Here is a 27,090-nt window from a genome sequence, read left to right on the forward strand (position 1 = left end):
CAGGGACTGAGGTGAACCTGACTGGCCTGTAGTTTCCCAGATCCTCGGGTTGAGGAGTTTGTGGTGTAGGGGGATTCTCTGGGCTGGGAAAGAGGGATTCGGAGGGCAGGAGGGGGATCAGGGCTGGGGCAGGGATGTGGGGTGGGGGGTGAGGGCTCTGGCTGGATGTGGGGGCTCTGGGGTGGGGCTGGGGATGAGGGGTTTGGGGTGCAGGAGGGTGCTCTGGGCTGGGATTGAGGGGTTTGGAGGGCGGGAGGGGGATCAGGGCTGGGGCAGGGAGTTGGGGCATGGGGAGAGGCTCAGTGGTGCAGGCTCCGGATGGTGCTTACCTCAGGTGGCTCTGCACGGTACCCCGCCCACAGGCACCGCCACTGAAGCTCTCATTGCTTGTGGTTCCTGGCCAATGGGAGCTACAGGAGCGGCACATGGGGTGGGGGCAGCGTTCAGAGCAGAGCCCCCTGACTGCCACTATGCGTAGGAGCCAGAAGGGGGCCATGCTGCTTCTTCTGGAAGCCGCGTGGAGCAGCCCCCGACCCTGTGCTCCAGCTGGAGCACTGGAGCAGGGCAAGCCCCAGACTGCACTCCCCAGTGGGAGCTTGAGGGCCAGCTTAAAACAGCTGGTGGGCTGGATCCAGCACACAGGCCGTAGTTTGCCCACCCCTGCTCTAGATGGCTCCATGCTCACATGAATTCAATCAGTGCTTACTAAAGACCCTTTGCAGTGTGTGTATATACAGCACTGTGGTTTTGAAGCCAGACTGAGCCTGAAGCACAGAACAGATGGGAAGGGGACAATAGAGCTCTCAGTGTGGTGCATAGCTAGCGATAGAGGGACAGAGATTTGGGTGAGCTATTGATACTTGTCTGACTTATTACTAATATCAGTAATGAATAGTGACTATATAACATAGTTTCTACATGTATCATAGCCCCCTCTGATGGTTGAACCACACCGAGGGTAAAAGTCAACCACTGCTGCCCACCTCCTGTGGTTAGCTGGCATGGTGGAGAAATGTGAGGAACATCCAAGGATCGTTACTCATCATTGAAAAGTGGTGGTCCTTGGAGGGATGTGATCTTCTGTGGACCTGACATATTTGAGAACATCTCCCCTCTGTGGGCTTTGAAACAGTCTTCCACTGCTTCCTCCTTGCAATATTCTTCCTTCAGCACAAGGGAGAATGACCTGGGTTTTTTGGTGCTCAAGGTTCAGTCTCCATTGGGGACTCACTTGTCACTAATCTTGTTAGTGCATTAGTACTACAGCGGACTATTTGCATTCAACACATTTTTAATGAAAAATTGCTATTTCGTGGAAACAGAAATGCCCATTTTTGACAAAAAAATTAAAAAGTTTTGAAATAAAGAGAACCTAAAAATTTATTGGGGAGTAGACAGGCAATGAGGAGATCATGTTGAGAGTTTTCAGGTTTTAGACAGCCCCCACCTCTTAAATTTTTGATGAACAATTTGGTCCCTCCAAAAAAGAAAGCAAATTTTATAGGAATAAAAATCATTTCTTGAGCAGCTGCATTTCATATGTTATGTTTTGGATGCAAACAGTAGTCCTTCTACATTACACATGTTTGCTCAAACAAACAAACTCACGCCCATGAATCATGGAGAGTAAGGGGCATGAACATGGAGCACAGCAAAGATCACTAGTAAGTTTGAGCCATATTTCAAGTCCAATGGAAATCAAATGGAGTTAGTCACCTAAATTGCTAAGGTTCTTTTGAAATGACCTCTAGGCCCTTGCCTTCATCCGCTTGAAAATTCTGGTCCTGGTCTGTATGTTTGTGCATAGGATTTTAAGCACAAAGGCCCAGAGGTTCAAAGAGCCCTAAGGGATACTGTGCTGCCACTGTGTGATTATGGCTGAAAATGCAGATAAGATGCATTTGCTCTTGACTCAGGATGGGGCACAGGTCATTGGGCACCCGGTAAGGAATGCTTCCAAACATCAGGCAAACAAGTCTTGTAACTTGAGGGTTTCTCTGTGAATTTCTTGAATGTACCTGTACCAAGAGCTGCAAAGCAGAGATCACTCAGTATTCCTAGTTCATTTGTCATTCCCTCTTTTCCCTCCCCCAGGATAACATGCCCAATATCGCCGTCCTAGGATCGGGAGGAGGTCTGCGGGCCATGATAGCCCTTCAGGGAACCTTGGTGGAGATGAAGCAGCAGGGCCTGTTGGACGCTGTCCTGTATCTGTGTGGAGTATCGGGTTCCACCTGGTAGGTGCATGTCAGTAGAAGTGAAAATATACCAGTTTTCCTGCACAGAGTTGGTGGTCACTGGGGCATTCTTATTATTAATTAGCTCTGTATATTTTCAAGGCATTATGAGTGAGATTTTCAGAAGCACCTAGGTGTATGCCTACACTGCAATTAGGGAGCATGATGTAACAGGCATAGACATACCTGAGCTAGCTTTAACCTTGCTAGCTCGGGAACCAGTAACAGTGAAGCTCTGGCACTACAATATGGGCTGTACCAGCCTGTTTTGGACTCTGAGTATGTACACACGCAGCTCACACACAGTGGCATCCATGCTGCTGCAGCTTCACTGCAATTGGCACTTGAGCTAGCTTGATCAAAGCTAGCATATGTCTGAATACACATGCTGCTGTCACACCTCTGAGTGCAGCGCAGACACACCATAAATGACTCACCCTTTGACTTGCAATGAGATTTGTGCTCCTAAGTCACTTTTGGAAATCCCACCTTTAAGTAGACAGGAAATGGGTGCAAAATGAAAGAGAGGTCATGCAAGGTCATACAGCAGATCAGTGGCCGAGCTGGGGCTAGAACGCAGGTGTTTTGAGCCTTAACCCAGTGCCTGCTCACTGGGAATCTGCCTCCTGGCCAGGCATGGAGATCTGATCTTGGGGACCCAAGCGCTGGATGACATGGTTAGAAGATGCAGGGACATTCTGGACGGACTCAAGAGCTGGAGAAGCGAGGCTCAGTGGAGACTAGAGAAGTGATGTTTACAGCAACCAAGGTGACAGAGGATAGGCTTCCAGCAGTGGGAACAGTGAGAAAAGGGCAATCTGTGGGAGCTGTTAAGGGTTTGAGGTTCATTGGAGTTTACCAAGAAAGGGAGAATACACAGAGGGAAGGACAGGGAAGAGTCAAATGGGACCCCAGTATTGGGGCTTGGGAGGAAGGAAGAAGAGTAGAGTTGTCCATGGAGGACGAGATGGAAAAGAAAAATCTTCTGACACTTCTAGCTGATCAACCAGGGCCAGAATCAGTTTCTGTGCCTGCTGTGTAGCACCTTGTTCTGAGAGTCACCCCATCGGGGTGAGTGAGAGGGGCAGAAAATGAGACAAGTGAGTGAAGGTGGCCTAGTGAAATGGGCAGAGTCTGTGTGTGTGTGTGTGTGTGTGTGTGTTACCATTGTCCTCTACTGGGTGAGATCTTAATTGCTTCTCCCCATGTCATACACCCTGTACTGCCATGTAGTTTCCCCATTGGCTCAAGAAGGGCCCTGGGGTCTTGTCATACTTACAATGGCCAGATTAGTGCGCTCACCACTGCTCTCTGTTGGGTGGAATCAGAATTACTTAGCATGCATCATAGGTCCTAGAGAAGCAGATAATGGAGTTTCTCCATAGCTCAGAGTGGCAGAGGCTTTGGCTTTCAGCAGACAATCTTCGCTGTATCCCTGTTATTGCCATAAATTTCCCAGTGGACATGGTGACAGAGAGCCGTGGATGAAGTCCTTGTTAAGTCACAGATTTGTTACAATGCCAGGATGATAATTAGAATCCCATGCATGCAAAAAATAAAAGGTATGAAGATTAAAAGGGGGAGGGGGAACTCCCCATCCTAGTTCCTCAATCTCAGACATATCTGTTCTGGTTCATTGAAAGGTGCATGTCTTTCCTCTACCAAGAGAATGACTGGACAGAGAAAGTGCAGGTCTTGGAAGAACGTCTGTGTGATACACTTTCCAAACCTCAATGTGATATTCAAGAGGAATTTACTATTGCGACACAGGCGGCTGAAGATGAACTCTTCTCTCTGACTGATGTCTGGGCCTCTTTCTTTGTCTATCCTACATTGAAGCTGGTGGGTCGCTGTGTAAATCCAGAGTGGTTCCACTGAAAAATCACTGGATTTACTTAATATATTCCTTTGGTTTTGTTTCTCTCTCACGCGCTCTTTCGCTCTCTCCGAGTACTTGGGATTCAGGAGCAAAAGCGTGGAAGCATATTAACTCCTGCTAATATTTTAAAGAATGAGAAGTACTTGTGGCACCTTAGAGACTAACAAATTTATTTGGGCATAAGCTTTTGTGGGCTAAAACCCACTTCATCGGATGCATGCAGTGGAAAATACAGTAGGAAGATATATATACACAGAGAACATGAAAAAATGGGTGTTGCCATACCAACTATAATGAGACTAATCAATTAAGGTGTGATATTATCAGCAGGATAAAAAAAAACTTTTGTAGTGATAATCAGAATGGCCCATTTCCAACTGTTGACAAGAAGGTGTGAGTAACAGTAGGGGAAAAATTAGCATAGGGAAATAGTTTTTACTTTGTGTAATGACCCATCCTCTCCCAGCCTTTATTCAAGCCTAATTTAATGGTGTCCAGTTTGCAAATTAATTCCAATTCTGCAGTTATTCAGATTATCAGAGTCAGAAGAATACCCAGAAGTCACCTACTCCAGGACAGACCCAGCAAAGAAAGTAACAGAACGCCACTGGCTATCACCTTCAGCCCCCAACTAAAACCTCTCCAGCACATCATCAAGGATCTGCAACCTAATCTGAAGGATGATCCCTCACACTCACAGATCTTGGGAGACAGGCCAGTCCTCATTTAGAGACAGCCCCCGAACCTGAAGCAAATACTCACCAGCAATGACACACCACACAACAAAAACACTAACCCAGGAACCTATCCTTGCAACAAAGCCCAATGCCAACTCTGTCCACAAATCTATTCAAGGGATACCATCATAGGACCTAATCACATCAGCCACAACATCCGGGGCTTGTTCACCTGCACATGTACCAATGTGATATATGCCATCATGTGCCAGCAATGCCCCTCTGCCATGTACACTGGCCAAACTGGATAGTGTCTATGCAAAAGAATAAATGGACACAAACCAGGCGTCAAGAATTATAACATTCAAAAATCAGTCGGAGAACACTTCAACCTCCCTGGTCACTCAATTACAGTCCTAAAAGTCGCAATTCTCCAACAAAAAAAACTTCAAAAAAAGACTCCAATGAGAAACTGTAGAATTGTAACGTTTGTTCATGTTCTTTGTGTATATATATTTTCCTACTGTATTTTCCACTGAATGCATCTGATGAAGTGGGTTTTAGCCCACAAAAGCTTATGCCCAAATAAATGTATTAGCCTCCAAAGTGCCACAAGTAGTCCTCATTCTTTTTGCTGATACAGACTAACACGACTACACCTCTGAAATATTTTAAAGCTATCTAAGCCCTATGGCAGCTTTATAAATCTCAGCCTCTTACCATGAGCTTTCAAAGATCACTGCGGTATCTGAACATTTCCAAAGTGAGGACTTCCAGGCTGTTTAAGGGATTTGGTACCCCTTTTCTCTTAAAACAAATCCCTTAGGTTGTTTTGAAAATCTCAACCTAGCATCTGATCCCAAAATCCTCCACTCTCCAGAATATGAATTGATAACAGGGAGCTCAAAGGTATGAAAGTCTCAATCATGGTCTTGAATTTTTAATAATGGGCTCTTCAATCTAGCAGAGAAAAGGTCTAACATGATTCAATGGCTGGAAGTTGAAGTTAGAGAAATTCAGACTGGAAAGAAGGTGTATTCTTGTGTATTTTTGACAGTGAGAGTAATTAACTATTGATTCAACTCATCAAGGGTTGCGGTAGATTCTTCATTGTTGATAATTTTTAAATAAGTATTGGATGATTCTCTAAAATATTATTCAATCCAAAACTATTTTTGGTAGGTTTCAGGTCATTTTTAAGGTTTTTTTGTTTGTTAGTTTTTGTTTTTTGTTTTTTTTTTTTACTTTTTTTTAATTTAGCTAAATTTTTCAAACGAAATACCATTTCAAAACAAAAAAAGTTGAAATGTTTCATTTCAAAGTAGCTGAAATAAACAATTTAAACTTTTTCACAATTTTTTTCTTAGATGAAAGAATTCACCAAATTTGACCTGAATTCACAACTAATTTCAATGCTCTGAAAATGAAATTTTCATTGAATTTACTATTCACTAAAAATTTTTTGCCTGGCTTTACTGCTCCCTAATTGCTATTAATTTTGATGAAACTCAGTCTATGTCTCCACTGGAGCTGTAAGTGTAATTCCCAGCTGGAGGAGACACAACCACATAAGTTCTAATGTAGGCCTAGGTATGAACCCAGCGGGGTTAGCCCCTCCCTCTGATTCTGCCGCTGCAGATACACCAATATTCTTACCATGCTAATGCAACTACGTCTCCTCAAGCTGGTAATCAGACCTTCCTTCCCCAGGATAGATATATCCTAAGGCTCTTACCTTGCTTAGGTGCTTTTGAAAAGGCCTTTATGTGCCAATCTGCATCTTTAGGTGCCTAAATATTGTTGGAAATCTGCACCTAATTCCCTTAGGCCCATTTGAAAGTCTCCACCATGGACTGTAAATTCTCTGTTTTTTGTCCATACAGTGCACACTAAAATGTGGGAACAATGACAAAGATGATGATGCTCTCAGCAAAAAGGGTCTTTCTAATTCCTAGCCTGAACTAATTAGTCAGGGACGAATTGCTGGGAACACCATCAAAACGTGCATCTTTCTGCGCTAATCAATTCTTACCTTTCCAGTATGATAAGACCAAGTTATCTGAACACAAGGATACCTCCACAAACGGGACAAATCCTTACCCCATCTATGCAGCAATAGAAGCAAACCAATTGCATAAAAAAGCTGAAAAGAGCCCAGGTAAGAAAAAAACAGGTTCAGGGTTTTTTTTGCATAAACCTGTCAACTCTCTCTCTCTCTCTCTCTAATTTTCAATCAAATTTTTTATCAATGACTTTACCAAAATGGATATTTTCCAAATAAACCAGATTTTTCAATAAATGAAAAATTTCCATAATTGTTTATTTAATTTTTAGTGACTTTGAAAACATTTTCAAAACAAATATCTATCAAGTAAGTTTGTGATAAATTGATCAATGAGTTTTAAAAAAGGATCAGTTTTGAAAATGAAAAGAATTTGGAAAATTTCAGAAAATGTTGTGAAATTGTTGTTTTCCTTTTTGAGTAGCTCTACAGTTAAATTTATCACTTTTAGATTTGACTCGTTATGACTCATTTTTCCTTTATACCTTTGGGTCCGAGTTAGGGTTGGGTGGTTGGAGGGTGGGTGGAGTGGGGCTGTGGTGGCCACAAAGGGAATTATGGGATATCCAAGGACAGCAGATGCTGGCTTAGGAGGGTGTCACAGGGTGTCACAGATTTCCTTTCTCTTGTCCCCGCGCTCTGTGCTTCGGCTGGCCAAAGAAAGGGTCTCAGACACCTCTTCCATGTGCTTCACCCGTGTTCTTTTATTTACAGTGGTTGTACAGTCCTAATTCTCCCCAGCACCGGTCTTCACTCTGACCCCTCACTGGGTTCTCCAGCCTTTCAGGCTTGTGTCAGCCAGCAGAGACAGAGCCTCAACGCCCCTATCTTTCTGCCCGGCTCCCCCCCCCTCCCCCGCAACTGAGCTCTTCCCTGGGTTTATACGCCTGCCCAGTCATCAACCCAGCTGGTTCCACTTGGCTCAGCAGATCACCCTGAGCCTGCCCTTGTTAGGGCCTGCAGCTGGGCTCCCTGCTAAGAGTCCTGGCCCATACACCCGGCCATCCTATCTGAAAGCTGGGAGAAGCCACCTCATTAGCAGGGCACCCCAAGGTTTTATACCTCTGCCCTGCTACAGAGGGAAATACCAGATGGAGGAGGTCACCATAGAAAATGGCATGAAAATGACAATAGGTGAAGGAACAGACTGAAAAATTAGGTGGGATTCACTGGTGGAGAAAACAAATTGAGGGGATGGGAATTGAGAAATTATTGCTATCAGCCAAGAAGGGTACAACAAGGAACTGGCACTATCTATATTTCACAGGGACCTGGTTCGAATTCACCCCCCATGAATCTGGCTTTCCCAGCCTGGGGGCATTTGTGTGCACCGAAGACTTGGGAAGCAAATTCGAAGATGGGAATCTGAAAGAAAAGAGGGACGAGAAAAATATCTGCTACCTGCAAGGTAAGCTTTGAAGCCCCTTATTCTTAGTCGATCGATAGATAGATATGTTACCCTTCTGCCAGGTGGAGTCGGCATCAGCAAGGGCTGGGTTCAATATCCAGAGGTCCCTCTTAACAATATAACACAGAAACCAGCTCAAGCCCCACCCAACAATCTGGGAAAATTACACACCACCCCTGGGTGCCCCTAAGAGTCAATGCTTCCCCTCCCGCTGTCAATGAGCCTGTGTATAGCAGAGAAAACTTTTAGTAAAAGGGGAAAGGAGCCTGACATTAATTTGGGAAAACACAACCACTGTGATTCAAACACATCTGACCATGAATAAAACTCCCGCTTCATAGTAAGTTGGGCAGTGTCCTGGGCCTCCATTTCTCATCTTGCCGTTTGGATGTCCAACAAACAAATGTCCCTTTAACACACCACTGCCCTCTCCCTCCACCGCACCCTGCTCACTGCTGCTGTCCTTGGTCCCTGGAGACCCAGAGTTCAGAGGTGTGTTCACATGAGCTCACCACCCAGCTGGGGAGAGAGCAGGGTGGGAAATGTAGAGCAATGACTCAGCTGCTGCTGTCACTGCTACTGGCTCACAGTTGCTGCCATTCACTCTGTGCCGCTGCTGTCGTTCATCATGCCACAGTTCACTGCACTGCACCATCCTCAGCTCTGTCGCAGATGTCCCTGCGCCCTCACCTTCTGCTGCCCTCTGCCTCCCCACTCTGACTGCTGCAAGTCGGTCTCTTAGGGTTCCACCCGGCTCTCAGTGACTTCAGCAGCTAGTGGGGGAACCTCCCTGCTAGTGCAGACTCGACAGTCTCTTCCCCCAAACACTGTCCCACAGCAGCTCTAAGGCTGAGCACTTAGATCTGATTATCAGTGATTTAGCTCTAGTGATCACTTACCAAAACAAAACGCTCTCAACTGAGCCTAATCAGCTCTACATTTAAACAGGGGAGAGGGGCAGGTCAAATGGTGCCTATAACTCTTAAACAAAGCCCACCCCTCTAGGCAGAACCGCCTGTCCCCCTCCCCCACCCTCTCCCCACTGGGATCTGGCATCAGAACCCCCTGCTTAGCGAGTGCAGTTCAGTTCATTTGGGTTTGACCCCCTCAATAAGGGCAGGCTAAGCACAGTTCAGCTGCCTTTTACTCAGACAATAATGATAACAACATTTCATGACCCCTGCATTCAATATTGAAGTGATTTGTAACCCAGTACCAGACAAAATTGGTCACTTGGGCAGGATACTTTGGCAGATTAGGCGTGTTCATGTACAATCTGGTCCTGGAGCCTTTTCCGCCCATCTTATCACTAGCTGTTAGGGGAGAGCTCATTCAGACCTTGTAGATAGATAGATAGATTAGATAGATAGATAGATATTGCAGGTCCACCATGTTATTCTAATGCAGCATATTATAGACCTGCTTGGAATGTTTCCAGCCACTCAACCCTGTAGGTCTCATCCCAGTCTCAGAGCTTTCTTCCCAGCTGCTTGTATCTACCCAGATTTTCTTCCTCCTCCCCCAATCTTCCTTCTGTACCCTCACCCCTAGTTCCACCTCACTCATGACATTCGCTCACATGAAACCCCCTTTGCTCACCCTTAGCCACCATCTCATCCTTTCTTCAACCCAGTTAGCTCTTCCTGAAATATGGTTAGCTTTTGTATAGATAATGCATCCTATCCACTGATCTAAACACACTTTTCAATAGTTTGGTGAGCATCAACATACCCATTTTACAGTGAAGAAGACAGAGTCATTGAGAGGGGAAATGGCTTTTTTAAGGTCATAAAGGTTGGAAATGGGAGGTAAAAGAATAGAAGTCAGGTCTGCTGTCTCCAAGCTACTGCCCTCTCAGTAGAGCTGGAAATTTCTAAGAAGCCTAGAGAAATTAGGAAGCCCAACTTGCACTGAATTCCAGTGGGATTTGGGCACCTAACTCCCACAGTCTCCTTTGAAAATCACAGCGGGGAACATTCAATTTGTTCATTCCAGTGTTTGCATGTCTTGGACTTTTATAGTTATTTATTTGGATTGGAAATTTCCAAAGGGTCTAAAAGGGTTAGACAATTGTGTATGTGTGGGGAGATTTTCAAAGGGATAAAGGATACTTATGTACCCAACTCCCAGGCAAATTACATGGGCTTTGGAGTTGTGATTTGCTGAAAGGACGTAAGTGCTTTAGGAGCATAAGGATCATTTGAAGTCAATGGGTGATGTGTGCTCCTAAGTCACTTAGGTACTTTTGAAAATCCCATCCCTTATTCCCTTTGAAAATTCCAGCTTCATTCATTCATTCATACATACAAATTTGTGCTATACCAATCAAACACAGCCAATCCTAGGCTCTGGATACCTTTGACAATACTTCAAAATGCATCTCCTAATGATTTCCATTTCAGGTCAATTGAAATGTTCTATTCTATACAATCGAAATATTGTCCTCCTATTTCTATTTTTTAAATGTTGCCTGTTATAGTTTCATTTACACTGTAGTATCAATCCATTTGGAAATGAAAGGTAATTTCAAAATGAAAAATTGAAATGTTCTGTTCTGATAAGGTCAACTTGCTGCATTTCACATTTATTTTTAAAATGAAATGTTGTCAAAAATCAACAAATTCCCATGGAAAGTTCAAATTTTAACAAAAGAGTATTTGCTGATGCACAGAATATTGCACTGGATTTTTTTTGGACCACCTCTACTTACAATAAACTTTTTCAGTTATGAATCAATTTGTGAACCAAGTTTCAAAAGCACATAACCCATCAGAGAATGGCCTTCCAGTGCCCCCTTGACTTTTCTACCAGTGGGGCTCCTGTCCAGGCAACTCCTTACATCGTATTAAAGGGAAAGGCCTTGATGCTGTCTTAGCTACCCTGTGGTAAATAAGGTCTTTTCCTTCTTGTTTTCAGGTTTATGGGGAAGTGCCCTTGGAAGCATGGAGGAAAACATGAACTATTTAATAGGTACTGACATTTCTGTGTATTGAAGGTAGGGTTGGGTCATCGGTGGAATCGGAACACGTCCCCAGTGGAGGAGCTACCACACCATTCTGTAGCAATGATCCCAATGCCCTACTATTTATCACAGTGATACTATCATGTGTCAAACAGTCACTGTATTAGCAGTAGTCTAAAGTAGCCCATGGGTGTCTGCCAGTTGTGGATAGGTTGGATTTTCAAGGATGCTAAAGGGAGACTGAGCACCCAACTCTCATTTTTTGCCTTTCATAATCTCCAGCATTCCAGATAATTTCCAGATCATTATATCTAGGGCTGAGATTTTCTTAACTGATGAGGGGATTTGTATCTTAATTTCCATTAATGTTAATAAGAGTTGGGAATCATCTAATCTCATGCTTCGGGGCTTCAGCCAGTCACTGGCAGCAATCAGGAAAGAATTACTTCCCTTATGCACAATTGTAATCTGTTTTATTTATTATTATTATTAATTTATTTATTTTCCCACCGCTAAAGATGGGATACAGCTGGGGTAGGCCAATGCTCTGATGTGGTAGTGAGAATCCTCTTTCCAGATGCCTGGTTGGTGAGTCATGTTCAGGGTCCAACTGATCACCAGATTTGGGGTCAGGAAAGAATTTCCCCCCAGGTTACATTGGAAGGAACCATGGAGTTTTCTTAACATTTCTCAGCAACATGGGGTGTGGGTCACCTGCTGAGATTATATGGGCATGTCTGACCTAATCATTACCTGCCATTGCCAGGACCTCTGCCTCAGGTGCCCTTCAGTCTTCCCTGTTCTCTAGCTGTGGCACACAACAGTTCAGTCTCCTGAACAGTGTTTTAGTTTAACGGAGGTCACTGGGCTCAGCCAGGGGTTTCTGTGTGAAATTGAATGGCCTCTTGGTCTCAAACTCTATGAATCCATGAAATTATGAAATTCAACTCCTTTAGGCATCTTTGAAACTCTCAGTTTAGATCAAGTCCTGATTTCAAACTTCAATCTGATTTGGCAAAGATTTAGCCTTTGGGGCAAATTCTGGTCTCACTTACACCTGCATAAATCAGGAGCAAATGATTAGCAAGTAGTGGAATTACCTCCACTTCATACCAGTGTAAGTGACATCAGGCCCACTGTATGGAGGTGTCAGGAAAATCCAAAACTAGATAATTGGTTACTGATGATATTAAAGGGAAGCAAACACTCAAGGACTTGGCTGGAGATTTGTGATAGATTCTAAGGCTTGATTCTGGTTTCAGGCTAGTTTTAACTGGTTTAACCCCACAGTGAGAAACTACCATAAATTTACACTACCATAAATCAGGAATAATGCCAGTGAAGTCAGTGGAGTTACTTCTCAATAGAGCCACATCAAACATTTTGAATAAACAGTTTTCCACCAGCAAATCATAATAAAAGAGTTTTGTGGGAATGTGTCATTTTCAATATAATTTTTGATGGAAAATTTTCAAAATGCTACTAAAACCAAAATGGAATATTTTGTTTTGACTTTATCATTTTATTCAACTTTATATTTTCATTTGGTTTCAACTTCTATTTATTTTTTAGCTAGGTAGCTAAAAATATCACATACTACCTTATATTTTATAGTATATATTTATATAATTTTCTATTACCTTATAATGTGTCACTGTTGTTGAAAGAAAACATTTTAGTAAGGTCTTTTGATAATTCTGAATTGGAAATATTTCAAAATTTCAGTTCTCCAAGATGTTTTGATGTTTTGACTTTTTTGAACCAATTTGAGATGAAAATAAATCCCACAGGTTAGAAATTCTGTTTTACACCAGTGCAAATCATATCAAAATCAGCTTAAAATTTCATAACTCAAATTTGATTCCCTAGGTTATATGGTTAGCATCCTGAGCTATGAGAAATGACTAATAACACATGTTCTGTTTTCCATTGCTGAGACCTTCTTAAGCAAATATTCCGAAAACTAAGAGAACAGTGGTGGTATGCAGTATATGAAGCAGGTGGGTCATTGTATTTCTGGAACCATGGGCCATTTTTTTTTAAAAAACTCACCCTGGGTGTATCTTGACATGACTCTACTGACATGAAGAGAGCTAGTTCTGATCTGCACCACTGTGAGAGGCTACGTCTGCACTAGAGCCCCACCTAGTGTAGACGTAGCATACACTGACAGAAGGAGTTTTTCTGGTGGTATATGACCAGTAGTTCCCTCAACAACATTAGCTATGTCAACAGAAGGACTCTTCCATCTCCATAGCTGCGTCTAAACTAAGTTTTCAGGCGGGGGGGGGAGTGGATTTGGCATAGCAATGTGCATGTTTTTTTCACTCCCATGACCAACTCAGGTGTGCCTTATAAGCATAGATTGAGCCAGAGGGGAATCAAGTCTTTTCCATTAATGACATATGTGATTTTCATGGGTCTCAATGAACGTTAATACTCATAGTCTCTCTTTGACAAACGCTTGCAAAGAACAAAATTACCCTGAAAGCTCATATGTGATCTTCTCTACATGGGAAATTGTACAAGTTACCCAGCTATAGGTATACCAGAATAACCCTCATGTGGACATTCTTGTTCTGCTGTAAGTGTGGCTTTCTCACATTAGCTTCAACCACTTCCAGTGAGATATATGCTAAACCAAAAAAGGCAGAAATAACTATCCACAAGAGAGTCATAGACTACAATACCAGAAGGGAACACTGAGACCATGTAGTCTGACCTCCAGTATAACAAAGGCCAAAGAACTTCCCCAAAATAATTACTAGAGCAGTTCTTTTTAGAAAAAAAAAGCATCCAATCTTGATTTAAAAATTGACAGAGATGGTGAATCCACCATGACCCTTGGTAAGATTTCCCGATTTCCCGTGGTTAATGACTCTCACTGTTTATATATATATATATCTTCCTTATTTCCAATGTGAATTTGTCTAGCTTTTATGTCCAGCCATTGTATCTTGTTATACTGTTATAAATATCTATAAGTAACTAAATGGGGAGCAAATCCCAGATGAGTCCAGAATATCTTTTATGGCCTGTATTATACAGGAGGTCAGAATAGTTGATCACAATGATCCTTCTGGCCTGAGAAGCTATGAATTGTAATGAAAGAGACCTGCTCTCCTTCAGATACTACCTCACCTATCTTATCTATCTCATATCCTGGGCCAATACTGATATAACAATACTGCCAACAACAATGAATCTTAATGCAAATTAATTTATTTTTAAAATCACACTAGGCACCTGTTTTCAAATTTAGGCATATCAATACCTTAAAAATCCTGGCCAAGTGTCCAGTTCCCATTGGTGCCTTTGAAAGTCTTCACCTTAAGTCATTTGGCTGTGATTTTCAAAGAAGATCGAGAGTTAGATGCCCAAATGCCACCGACCTCTATGAGTACCTAACTCCCTTAGTATTTGTTCTAAATCTCAGCCTAGGGTCCAGATTTTTAAAGATATTTAGGCACCAAATGGGATTTTGAAAAGCATCAAGGTGATTATCTCCCATTGAAGTCAATCAATGTAGAGTTTCTGAAACTGGGATCCTGAACCTCTTCTAGGAGTTGGCCAGGGTGGTGTTATGGGCGAGGAAGAGAAATTTAAACTTGATGCAGGGAGAGCTAGGGGGAGGAGCCAGAGTGGAGGCTGAACTATTCAGGTGGACAGGTGAGGATGCCTGAATTTTTGATGGGTTGGAGGGTGTGTGAGGTGGTAGCCAGGGAGATGGGAATTCAACAATACTAATGGGCTGTTCGTTTGCTTCTTATAGGAGGTCAAGAAGGAACACCAGGTTCTGTGCCTTTCAGCGGTAGGTGGATTTATCCCTGTAGGCACAAATTCCCTCTTCAAAGCTTAGTCAGCATGAAACCCCAAACCAGCTAACACTTGAGCATTGGGGAATTTCCCCCTACCCTTCTCTGCTTGTACCTCTGGAGAATCCACTGACTGCAGGTTTGGCAGCGTGACTGTAGTTACTTCTCCACTTCCACTGCCTGACAGATGGAGGTGAACTTTCTTTAGAGCTGTAGGTCCAGGACCAAATGGGATGATGCTTAGTAGTGGTGGGTGCATTTGTTCCAGGAGGCCTAAATGACCTCCTCAGAGCTTAGTCAACCAAGCAGCTGAAACCCCAAACCTGTTGCCAATTTGATTGAACAACCATTTTTCATTAAATAAATAAATAAAATTGTGAGAAGGCCACATCAGCCCCAGGTAGCTCACACCATAAGCCAGGTGTCATTGGGAGGTGAGTTCTAACCCCTGCACTCCTTCCACTGACTTGGGGCCTGACATTCTAGGACACCAGGTTCAGACAGATTCAGCAGCCAGGTGTCTGACCCTACACTGGCTGTTGCATCCCTGCTCCCAAGAGTCTTTGGGCACTGGGGAGATGAGTCTTTCCTCTCTTCACCCCCAGGGGTTCACAGGACAAACAGTTGCCTGCTGGACACATTATGTTCTCTTTCCTCCACAGGTCCTGATTGCTCTTGTGCACGTTGTCAGGGTGTCCACCACCTCCTGGAGCTTCATGTTCATACCTCAGCTGGGAAAGACTGTGAGGGAGTCTTCAGGCAGCTGAAGGAAGTGCTGAAAGGTAAGTGGACCAGCAGAACTAGATTTACCTCCTCTCCCTAATTATTTAGAATGGGATTTTCAAATGGGGTCCAAAGTCCACTTCCTTTGGTGCCTTAGGTAATACCAGCTCTCATGAATTGCTGTGAATAAATGAATGAGTGAATAAATTTTGGCATGCTCATTTCCATTACAACATCTATGTATTTGCCAATATTTTCACAAATCCCCAGGGCTGTTCCAATACACACAGGCTGAGGTTTTCAAAAGGGCCTGAGTTAATTAGGACGCCAAATCCTATTGCTTTTCAATGGGACCTGGGCACTGAAACTCCCTTAGCACGCACTGAACATCCCTGTGCCCCTGAACTTATCTAATGAGCCTTCCATTCCTTGTCCCAAATCTAACATCGTTTCACCCATTTTTTATGCAGAGGAGAATAGCAAGAGTTCCTTCCTGAAGTGCTGTGAAATGAGTGTGTCCTGGCATTTGAAGACCTTGGAAGAAAAGATTGTGGAGTTCGCTCACCTCATCAGGATTTTTGAAAATGAACTTGGAGGCAAGTATTATAGAAGCTTTTCTCAGTTAGACGGTGCTTTTCAAAGCCATCCAGCCCATCGACTTTCCAAATTATTGCTCTAGTTGTGGGAGCAAAGAACCACATGTGTCCTAAAAGGAAGAACATTTAAATATTTCCCTGCATAATTCATCATTTCAAGTGTTTCAGTTCTATCTTCTACTATTTTCCCCCTCACCTTAAAAGGGAAAAACAAAAAGTTATGATCATTCTTATGTTAAAATGGCCGCATTTGAATATAGTGCCAATCCATGCTCAAGAAGAATGCCAGGAAAGTAAATAATTTTGCATCTTCTCTTAATAAGTTTTTAAAATGTATTTATTTTTGATTTTTTATTTTGGTTTCTGTTAGAACAAAGAAAGGTCTGAGAACCATTGACAATCATTCCAAATATATAATAATATGTAGTGACTCATGCAACATGCCATTGCTAACTGCTTTGCAATAATGAGCTTTGCAGAAAGTCCCACTATAGTCTAGCTATGGGTATAGTTGGATGCTAAACCTCAGATACACCCCGAAAGGATGCTGAAAAATTCAAAAGGGTTAAGAAAAGAGCTACAAGAATTACCCAAGGCCTTGAAAAAAATCAGCCTCTTAAAGAGAGACTAAGGATGTTCAGTCGATTTAGCTTTAGAAAGAGAAGACAAAAGGCTACTTGACTACAGTGCATAAGCACCTGCCTGGAGAGATTTCTCAGAGCAGATAGCTCTTTTATTTAGCAGATAATGGCAGAGCCAGCTCCAGTGGCTGGAAGCTGAAGCTAGACAAATGCAGGTTAGAGGTATGGTGTGAAAATTAAACAGAGGGGGGAATCAGCACTTGTGAATGTACCTAGGTGTGTGATGGATTCTCCATCAGCTAAAGTTTTTAAATATGGATTAGAGGTCACTTTTGCAAAGATCTTCCCTACTTCAACCCGAATGTATGGGACAGATGCAGGAGTTACTCTGTGAAATTCACTGGCCTGTGTTGTGCAGAAAGTAAGACTAGACATGGCCCTTTCTGGACTTTCTATCTATCTATGATTTGATAAATCTTTCTAAACATCTCCTTCTTTACACTGAGAAGCTACATCATAAGTTCCTCCAACGAGCACAACTGTGTGAGTATGTCATAGAGCAGTACTTTCTCAGCTACATCTTACTGCATTTTAGTCCTTAACAGTACCAACCAATGCCTCAAATTCTGCCCTAGAAATCCCTAGGCAGTCAGTGCAGATCCCAGAGTCCTGATACAATATGCTGAAATCAGGTTTTCCAGCATAACAAAGAGGTTGCTGAATTCTACCTCACTTTAAATTTCTGTGTGGATTTAATATGTAACCCCATTCCAATAACCCAATAGCAAGGTCTAGATTGGCAATGGGGACATCCAGTGGAATGGATCATAACCACCTATCCTGGTGTAGTTGGAAACAGAGATGGAGATAGTTGCTATAAGAAGACCATGTAGCAGCAAGGCTATTCATAGGCTTGATAGGATTAGATAATTATTGATAAACATTGATTTCACAATACACACACAAACCAATGAAAAATATTTCCATCGATGATAATCAAAATTTGCAGATAGGAAGCGTAAGAAAAATGCTTCTTGAAAACTTATTTGAGTCAAGATCCAGTGATTTAGACTTTTGAATTAGGCTTGGTACAACAAATGGAGTTGAAATTGAGTAGTAAAAATGGGTGTGATTTGTGGATTTAAGGATATTTACTTTGTATATTTTGACAGTTTGCATTTTAACGGTTTATAAAGCTTTAACTTGCTGACTCTCCACATCTGCTGCCATTAAATAATTGTCTCTCTACCCACAATTTTTCAGAGCTGTGAAAATTTAAATAGATAAAAATGTAAAAGAAAACCTATCAAATTCTGCCAAGTCTACATATTATTATTAATAATAATGATATCTTGCTTTGATGTAGCAGTTTTCATCAGAAATCAAAGCACTTTATATGAAGTATATCATTATTCCCATAGCACATCAGGAGAAGCAGAGGTTGTCATAAACAGATAGTTAAGTGTTAATGCCTCTTTTACCTGTAAAGGGTTAAGAAGTTCACCTAGCCTATCTGATACCTGATCAGAGGAACCAATGGGAGGACAAGATGGTTCAAAGGGAAGGAGGGAAGTTCCCTTTGTCTGTTGAGTTTCACTTTGGACAGGAGTGGGAAAGCTCCAGAATTCAGCCTCTTATTAGGTAGTGAGTATTAGAGAAGGAAATAAATAGGTTTATGTTTATTTCTTTGAAACCTGTCTTGTGCAATTAGAGGAATCATCAAATTGGATATTTGGGTATTCTCTGTGGAACTAAGTTTTTGCCCAGGGGAACATCCTCTGTGTTTGGAATCTGTTGTCTGTGAGAGTAGCTGGTATGCTAATCTCTCCCAGAGGGTTTTCTTTTTCTTTTCTTTAATTAAAAGCCTTTTTCTTAATACCTGATTGATTTTTCCTTGTTTTAAGATCCAAGGGGGTTGGATCTGGATCCACCAGGAGTTGGTGGGAGAAAGGAGGGGGGATGGTTAATTTCTCCTTGTTTTAAGATCCAAGGGGGTTGGATCTGTGTTCACCAGGGAATTGGTGAAGAGTCTCTCAAGGCTACCCAGGGAAGGGAATTAGTACTTGGGAGTGGTGGCAGCCAGACTAGATCTAAGCTGTTAATTGAGCTTAGAGCTTCTCATGCAGGTCCCCCACATCTGTACCCTAAAGTTCAGAGTGGGGAAGGAACCTTGACAGAGGTATAGGACAGTGAAGTGACATGCCAAGTGCGAGAGTGGGGGGTATATATCACAGGGCATTTGAGTCCTACTTTAGTGCTCTATTCATTAGGCAACTCTGCCTCCTTAGGTCTTTCTATTAAGGGGCAAATTTCAAAGGCATTTAGGGACACAAGGCTGCAGGTAGGCACCTAATGGTATTTTCAAAAATGTTTAAGTCACTTAAGTGTCCAACTCCCATTATATGCTATAAAAGTTAGGCCTATGCACATTTGAAAATCCCACTAGGCACCTATCTCCATCTTTAGGTGCCTAAATACTATCAAAACCCTTCACCTAGGTCCTTAGATTTCAAATAAGAACCTAAGAACTTCTCTATTGGATCAGATTGATGGTTCATCTAGCCCACTCTCCTGTCTATGACAGTGACCAGTACCAGACCTTCAGGGAGATTGTACAGATTAGGACAATTTTGGAGAGATCAACCCCTGACTTTCCCTCCTGGGTTCTGGCAGTCAGAGGTTTAGGGTTACCGCAAGAATGGGGTTACATCTCTGACAATCTTGACCTATCCTTCATGAACTTATCTAGTTCTTTTTTGAACCAGTTGTCCTTTTGGCCATCACAACATCCCATGGCAATGAGTTCCACAGGTTAATTGTGCAGCGTATGCAAAAATATTTCCTTTTGTTTGTATTAAACCTGCTGCTTACTAATTTCATCAGGTGGCCCCTGTGTTGTTTGTTTTCCATTGTGGGAAAGGGTACCAAGGCCAGAAGGGACCATTGTGATCATCTCATTTGACCTCCTGTATAACACAGTCCAGAGAACCTCCTCAAAAATAATTCCTAGAGCAGATCTTTAAGAACATAAGAACGACCATACTGGGTCAGACCAATGATCCATCTAGCCCAGTATCCTGTCTTCCAAGAGTGGCCAATGATAGGTGCCCCAGAGGGAATGAACAGAACATGTAATCATCAAGTGATCCATCCCTTGTCATCCATTCCCAGCTTCTGGCAAACAGAGGCTAGGGACACCATCCTGGCTAATAGCCATTGATGGACTTATGCTCCATGAACTTATCTAGTTCTTTTTTGAACCCTGTTATAGTCTTCATAGAATATCAGGGTTGGAAGGGACCTCAGGAGGTCATCTAGTCCAACCCCCTGCTCAAAGCAGGACCAATTCCCAACTAAATCATCCCAGCCAGGGCTTTGTCAAGCCTGACCTTAGTCTTGGCCTTCACAACATCCTCTGGCAAAGAGTTCCACAGGTTAACTATGCCACTGTGTGAAGAAATACTTCCTTTTGTTTGTTTTAAACGTGCTGCCTATTATCTTTGAGCGAAACATCCAATCCTGATTTAAAAATTGCCAGTGATGGAAAATCCAGCACTATCCTTGGTAAATTGCTTGAATGGTTAATTACTCTCACCGTTAAAAATGGATGCCTTATTTCCAGTTCGAATTTGTCTAGCTTCAACTTCCAGCTATTAGATCATATTACATCTTTCTCTACTGGCTTGAAAAATGCATTATTAAATATTTGTTCCCCGTGTAGGTACTTACAGACTGAGATCAAGTCACCAATTAACTTTCTCTTTCTTAAAGTAAATAGATTGAGCTGGTTGAGCCTGTCACTGTGATGCATGTTTTCTAATCCGGACCACTAGGCCTGTCTGCCCACATCCCTGTCTGAGGCAAAAGCGGTATAAAAAGCTCACATTTTTAGAGGTATTTATGCCTTGCTCTGCTCAGTGTTCCAAGGCCTAAAGGTCAGATTTAGATGGTTAATGATGCTGATAGGAATTTAGTGGCATTTTCAAAACTACCTAAGCAGATCAGGTGCCTGGTTCCCATTGAAATCAATGGAAGGTAGGTGCTAACTAACTTAGGCACTTTTGAAAATGCCACTAGGTGTCTATCTGCACTTTTAGGCATCTGAGTAAATTTGACAACCTAACATGTGATTTAGATGGCTAAGTCCCATTTTAAAGAGTGAGAGTGACTTAGGCCCAGATTTTTATTTAGTAGCCAAACTCCCATTGATTTCAATGGAAGTAAATGCTTCATATCTTCGTGAATCCCATCCTTAGGAGCCTAAGTCTCATGACCTTGCAACACTGAGCATAGAAGTGCCTAAATCACTTTAGACACCTAAACCTAGGTGTATTACAGTGGGATTTTCCAGAGTGATTTAGGAACAAAAAACCCATTTACTTTTAGAAAGCCTTTGGCAAGGTGCCTTACCAGAGGCTCTGAAGCAAAGTAAGGAGTCATGGGATAAAAGTGAAGGTCCTCTCATGGATCAGTATCTGTAGCCAAAACCAGCTAACTCTTGAGCATGTGTGGGGAATCTCCCCCAGCCTTCTTTTCTTGTACCTCTGGAAAGTCCAGTGACTGCAGGTTTGGCAGCATGGCTGTAATTACTTCTCCACCTCCATGGCCTGACAGATGGACGTGAACTTTCCTTTAGAGCTGTAGGTCCAGGACCAGATGGGATGATGCTTAGTAATGGTGGGTGCATTTGTCCCAGGAGGCCCAAATGACCTCCTCAGAGCTTAATCATCACTAAGCAGCTGAAACCCCAAACCAGTTGCCAATTTGGTTGAACAACCTGTCAGGGTTCCCTCCCCACTCTGAATTCTAGGGTACAGACATGGGGACCCATATGAAAGACCCCATAAGCTTATTTCTACCAACTTAGGTTAAAAACTCTCCAAGGCACAAATTCTCCCTTCTACCTTGGATTAAGTAAACGATGCCACCATCAAGTGATTAGACAAAACTACTTGGTTAAAGTACGGTACAAATCACCTGTAATATCTGGTCAAGCCTAAGAAGGATTGGACCCGTTTCTTTGACTTTGGGACAGGCCACTTTTGGATAGCATCCACTTTGCCCTGTAGGGGGTTGATAATTCCTTGACCCACCTGGTGTCCAAGGTAAGTCACTCTGTTTAGGCCTGTTTGACACTTCTTAGCCTTAACAGTTAGTTCTGCCTCCCTTATGTGCTTGAAGACTTTTTGTAGATGCTCCAGGTGTTCTGCCCATAAATCAGAAAAAATGGCCATATCGTCAAGGTAGGCAACTGCATATTCTCCCAATCCCGCTAGGAGACCATCTACAAGTTTTTGGAAGATGGTTTGGTGCATTTTTCAGCCCGAAAGGGAGCACATTACATTCATACATCCCTGCATAGGTGATGAAGGCTGACCTTTTCTTCGCAGATTTATTTAGCGGTACTTCCCAGTACCCCTTGGTTAAGTCTAAGGTAGAGATGAACTGGGCACCTCCCAGTTTCTCCAATAGTTTCTGTCTGTGGCATTGAATAGTTGTCTGGGCGAGTTACAGCATTTAACTTACGGTAGTCCACTCAAAAATGTATGTCCCCATCTGGTTTGGGAACTAGAACCACTGGAGATGCCCATGCACTGTCAGAGGGGCGAATTACACCCATCTGTAGCATATCCTGGATCTCCCATTCTTTAGCAGTTTTAGCTTGAGGAGACACCCGGTAAGGTTGGGCTTTAATTGGGTGAGCATTACCTGTGTCAATGGAGTGGTATGCCCGTTCGGTCTGTCCTGGGGTGGCTGAGAACTTCTGCATGAAGCTGGTGCACAGTTTCTTGATTTGCTGTCACTGCATACGTCCAAGGGTTATGGAGAGGTTCACCTCTTCCATGCCACTGTCACTTTTTCCTTCATAGTAGACACCTTCAGGCCACTTAGCGTCATCTCCTCCCTTGGCTGTAAACTGACAAACCTTTAATTCTCTGGAATAAAAGGGCTTTAGAGAATTAACATGGTACACTTTAGGTTTTAGGTTTGAGGAGGGGGATGCTATAAGATAGTTAACAGTTCCCAGGTGCTCTTGGACCATGAATGGCCCTTCCCACGACGCTTCCATCTTATGGGCCTGGAGCGCCTTCAAAACCATGACCTGGTCCCCTACTTTGAAGGAACGCTCTCTAGCATGTTTATCATACTAGGCTTTTTGCTCTTCCTGAGCATCTTTTAGGTTTTTTCTAGCAAGGGCTAAAGAGGTTCAGAGGGTGTTTTGTAGGTTGTTTACAAATTCCAGAATGTTAGTTCCTGGAGAAGGCATAAACCCCTCCCATTGCTGCTTCACCAACTGTAATGGCCCCTTAACCTTGCAGCCATACACAATTCAAATGGTGAAAACCTTAAACTAGGATGTGGTACAGCTCTGTAGGCAAAGAGCAACTGCTGCAACACAAGGTCCCAATCATTGGAGTGCTCATTTACGAATTTTCGTATCATGGCCCCCAAAATTCCATTAAACTTCTCCAACAGCCATTTGTTTGATGGTGATGGTTCACCCCATGAGCTTCCCACAGGCTTTTCATGGTCCCTGCCAGGAAATTAGTTCCCAAATCTGTAAGGATGTCAGAGGGTCAACCTACGCTGGCAAAAAATGTCTGTTAATGCCTGGCACACACTTTTAGCCCTGGTGTTGCTTAGAGCTACGGCTTCCGGACATCGGTGGCAAAATCCATGAAAGTTAGTATGTACTGTTTTCCTCTGGGTGTCTTTTTTGGAAAAGGACCCAGAATACCCACAGCTATTCGCTGAAATGCAACCTCAATTATGTGGAGTGGCTGGAGAGGGTCTTTGACCCGGTCTTGAGGTTTTTCCACTCTTTGGCATACCTCACAAGACCGGACATAGGCAGAAACATCCTTGCCCATTCCCTTCCAGTGGAAGGACTTCCCCAAACGGTCTTTGGTTCTGTTCACCCCAAAATGGCCACTGGGATGATTGTGGGCTAAGCTCAAGAGCTTTACCCGGTACTTAGTTGGAGCTACCAACTGTCTTTGAGGATGATAGTCTTCCTGGTGCCCACCAGAAAGAGTTCCCTTGTATAAAAGTCTGCTTTCTACCACAAACCAGGATCGATTAGAAGAGCTTAGAGGCGGTGGGTTGCTTCGTGCCACCGTCCAAGCTCCCTGGAGGCTTTCATCTGCTTCCTGTTCAGCCTGGAACTGTTCCCTTGATGCTCAAGACATTAGCTCCTCATTGGATTGTGGACTTGGGATTGATCCCTCTGGAAGCAATGTAGGGGATGGGGCTGTTTCCATTGACTGTGAACCGCTTTCCACTGGTGCACTATGTTGGGGTTCAGGCTCCAACTGAGCATCTTGCATAGGTTTATCTGCTGCTGCCAGTGCAGGCTCGCTGGTGCCCTCTGACATTGGAGTTGTAGACGGGGTTGCAAGCGCTGGATTCAGTGCTGGCAATGGTTCTGGTGCTGGTTGCTCTGCCAGTTCCGGTTCTGGGACTGGCTCTGTCTGGGTCTCTGTGACTGGATCCACTACTGCTGCCATAGACATTGGAATGGGGTCCGGTTCCACCACCTCAGTCTGAGTCTCTGGTAACACGGACTGTGCTCTTGTAGAAGTCTCAGGAAAAGAGGTAGGTGTGACAGCTTGATTAGCCTGGCTGCGGGTCACCATTCCCACCCTCTTGGCTAGCTTCACATGACTGACCAAGTCTTCTCCCAGCAGCATTCCTGACCAGCCCTTGTACTGGACAGGCAACATGGCTGTAGGCAAGTCAAAAGAGCTTGACTTGAAGGGTTGAATCATCACTTGGACCTCTGGGTTAATTAAGCTGGGGTCCACTAAGGATTGGTGGGTAGCTGACACTTGTGCTTCAATATCCCTCCACGCTGTAATCTTCTTCCTGCCCACACTCATAGTTTCCCTGCACTCTGAGGGTATCTGGGAGAAATCTGGGCCTGAGGACCTTTGGTGTGACCCCGGTACAATGAACTGTAATCTGTTGGGGTTCTTGGGGCAGTTGGCATTTACATGCCCCAGCTTATTACATTTAAAATATGGGCCAGCTGACTGGTCACTGGGGCGAAGTGGGTTGCTGGAGAATGGTGTGGTGGAACGATAAGGTGTCTGGGGTTTTTCCTTGGGGTGTAGTTGGGGCCTTGGGCTGCCCCCAGTGGTAGGGTGTGGTCTGAGGGTGTCCCTTCTGGTATCCGCTCAAACTGCAACCAGGGTTGTTCCTCTCTGCTCCCTCCACCCGTTTTGTTCCGAATAGCCTCGCATCTCTGGTGGTCTGGGACTGTTCATATTGATCAGCATAAGAAGGAAGACTTTCTACTGAGTCCATTTTCTTATCCCATAAACACTGTTTTATATCATCATTAGTCTTATTCAGGAATTGTTCCTGAGTAATCAAATCGCACATTCCTTTAAAGCTAGTTACACCCCGGCCGTTGACCCGGTTATCTAACAGATCCTTCATTTGGTCTACATAAGCCACATTACTTAGTCCAGGCCCTCTCTTAAGGGCTCTAAATTTTACTCTGCAAGTTTCAGGTGTAACTTGAAATTGTTTCAAAACCAAATCCTTAAATTTACCATAGTCAGAAGCCTCCTCAATGGGCATCTTGTTGAATATGTCCAGAGCTCTTCCAGTCAATTTTGCTACCAATGTGGTCATCTTATGATCATCAGGAATTGCATGGAGTGTGCACAGTCTCTTAAAGGTGAGGAAATATTCAGCAATATCACTGGATTTATCATACTGTGGACATAGTCGCTCCTATTTGTGGATTTTTGGGAAGGATTGTTAGGATTATCCAGTAGACCCATCTTAGCTCTTTCCAGATTTAAGTGCTTCAGCGCTAACTCCGTCTCCAAGTGTTTCGCCTCTGCCTCAAAGCGGTGCTTCTCCGCCTTCATCTCCAAGCGGTGCTTCTCTGCCTCCACCTCCAAGTGTTTCGCCTCCATCTCCACCTCCAAGCGTTTTAAGGCTATCTGTCTGTCGTGTTCTTTTTGTCTCTCTTCAGCTTCAAATTTAGCTAATTCTAGTTTCTGTTGGACATTGTGTTTTGCCATCCTAGCTTACCCGAGAGCTAGAAAGAAAGAAAAAACCTGCTTGTGAATTTCCTGGCTGTAAGCTAACACCTCTGCCTCCAGGCAAAGTGAGAAAACTCCAGCTGTTCTCAGAAAAAAAAATCCCTTTGTTAAAAAACCTAAAAACCCTGCCTCCAGGGAAAGAGACAGAAAAGGGGGGGGGGGGGACTCCAGCTGTTCTCAGCTCCTGCTTTCCCCAAACAGCTAAAAGAAGAAGAAAAAATTCCTAAGGTTTGTGCTTCTGATTCAAAATGATATCTGGTTGAAAATGATCCTACCACTGCCACCACGTCAGGGTTCCCTCCCCACACTGAACTCTAGGGTACAGACATGGGGACCCAAGTGAAAGACCCCCTATGCTTATTTCTACCAGTTTACATTAAAAATTCCCCAAGGCACAAATTCTCCCTTGTACCTTGGATTAGGTAAACACTGCCACCATCTAAAATCCCCCAAGCCCTGCACCCCCTTTCCTGGGGAGGCTTGAAAATAAACAAGATGAACACAGACCAACCTTGGGGGTTTTTTTAGGACACACACAAAAAAATCAATCAGATTCTAAAAAAACCCAGAACTTTATTAGAAAGAAAAAAGTTAAAAGAAGCACCTCAGTAAAATTAGAATAGAAGATAATCTCACAGGGCAATCAGATTCAAAACAGAGGATTTTCCTCTGGGCAAAACTTTAAAGTTACAAAAAGAAAACCAGGAATACACCTCCCTCTCAGCACAGAGAAAATCACAAGCCAAAATAAAAGTAAGCTAATGCATTCCCTTGCTAGTACTTACAAATTCTAATGGGGTTGGATTGCTTTCTTTCTTGATCTGTCTCCAGGAAGCACCCAGAACAGACAGACACAGAACAGACAAACAAAGCCTCCCCCAAACCCAGATTTGAAAGTATCTTGTCCCCTTATTGGTCCTTTTGGTCAGGTGCCAGCCAGGTTACCTGAGCTTCTTAACCCTTTACAGGTAAAAGGATTTTGTGCCCCTGGCCAGGAGGGATTTTATAGTATACTGTATACAGGAAGGTTGTTACCCTTCCCTGTATATTTATGACACAATCATTTTTCATTAAATAAATAAATAAATAAA

The 27,090-nt window shown here is 43.3% G+C and overlaps 1 protein-coding gene across 2 annotated transcripts in view; it reads left to right on the forward strand.

Annotated features, from left to right (window-relative positions):
* LOC117870301 (cytosolic phospholipase A2 gamma-like) overlaps window positions 1-27,090 on the forward strand; it is a 46,978-nt gene that overhangs the window by 3,305 nt on the left and 16,583 nt on the right. For both annotated transcript variants that reach the window (XM_034757404.1, XM_034757405.1), the window contains exons 4-12: window positions 2,095-2,237; window positions 3,881-4,079; window positions 6,834-6,951; window positions 8,123-8,263; window positions 11,180-11,233; window positions 13,163-13,225; window positions 14,998-15,036; window positions 15,703-15,822; window positions 16,234-16,359. In XM_034757404.1, the coding sequence (XP_034613295.1) occupies window positions 2,095-2,237; window positions 3,881-4,079; window positions 6,834-6,951; window positions 8,123-8,263; window positions 11,180-11,233; window positions 13,163-13,225; window positions 14,998-15,036; window positions 15,703-15,822; window positions 16,234-16,359 (1,003 nt within the window). The remainder of the gene's footprint in view (window positions 1-2,094; window positions 2,238-3,880; window positions 4,080-6,833; window positions 6,952-8,122; window positions 8,264-11,179; window positions 11,234-13,162; window positions 13,226-14,997; window positions 15,037-15,702; window positions 15,823-16,233; window positions 16,360-27,090) is intronic.

This window comes from Trachemys scripta, unplaced genomic scaffold, assembly GCF_013100865.1.
Source record: "Trachemys scripta elegans isolate TJP31775 unplaced genomic scaffold, CAS_Tse_1.0 scaffold_197, whole genome shotgun sequence".
Classification (NCBI taxonomy): domain Eukaryota; kingdom Metazoa; phylum Chordata; order Testudines; family Emydidae; genus Trachemys; species Trachemys scripta.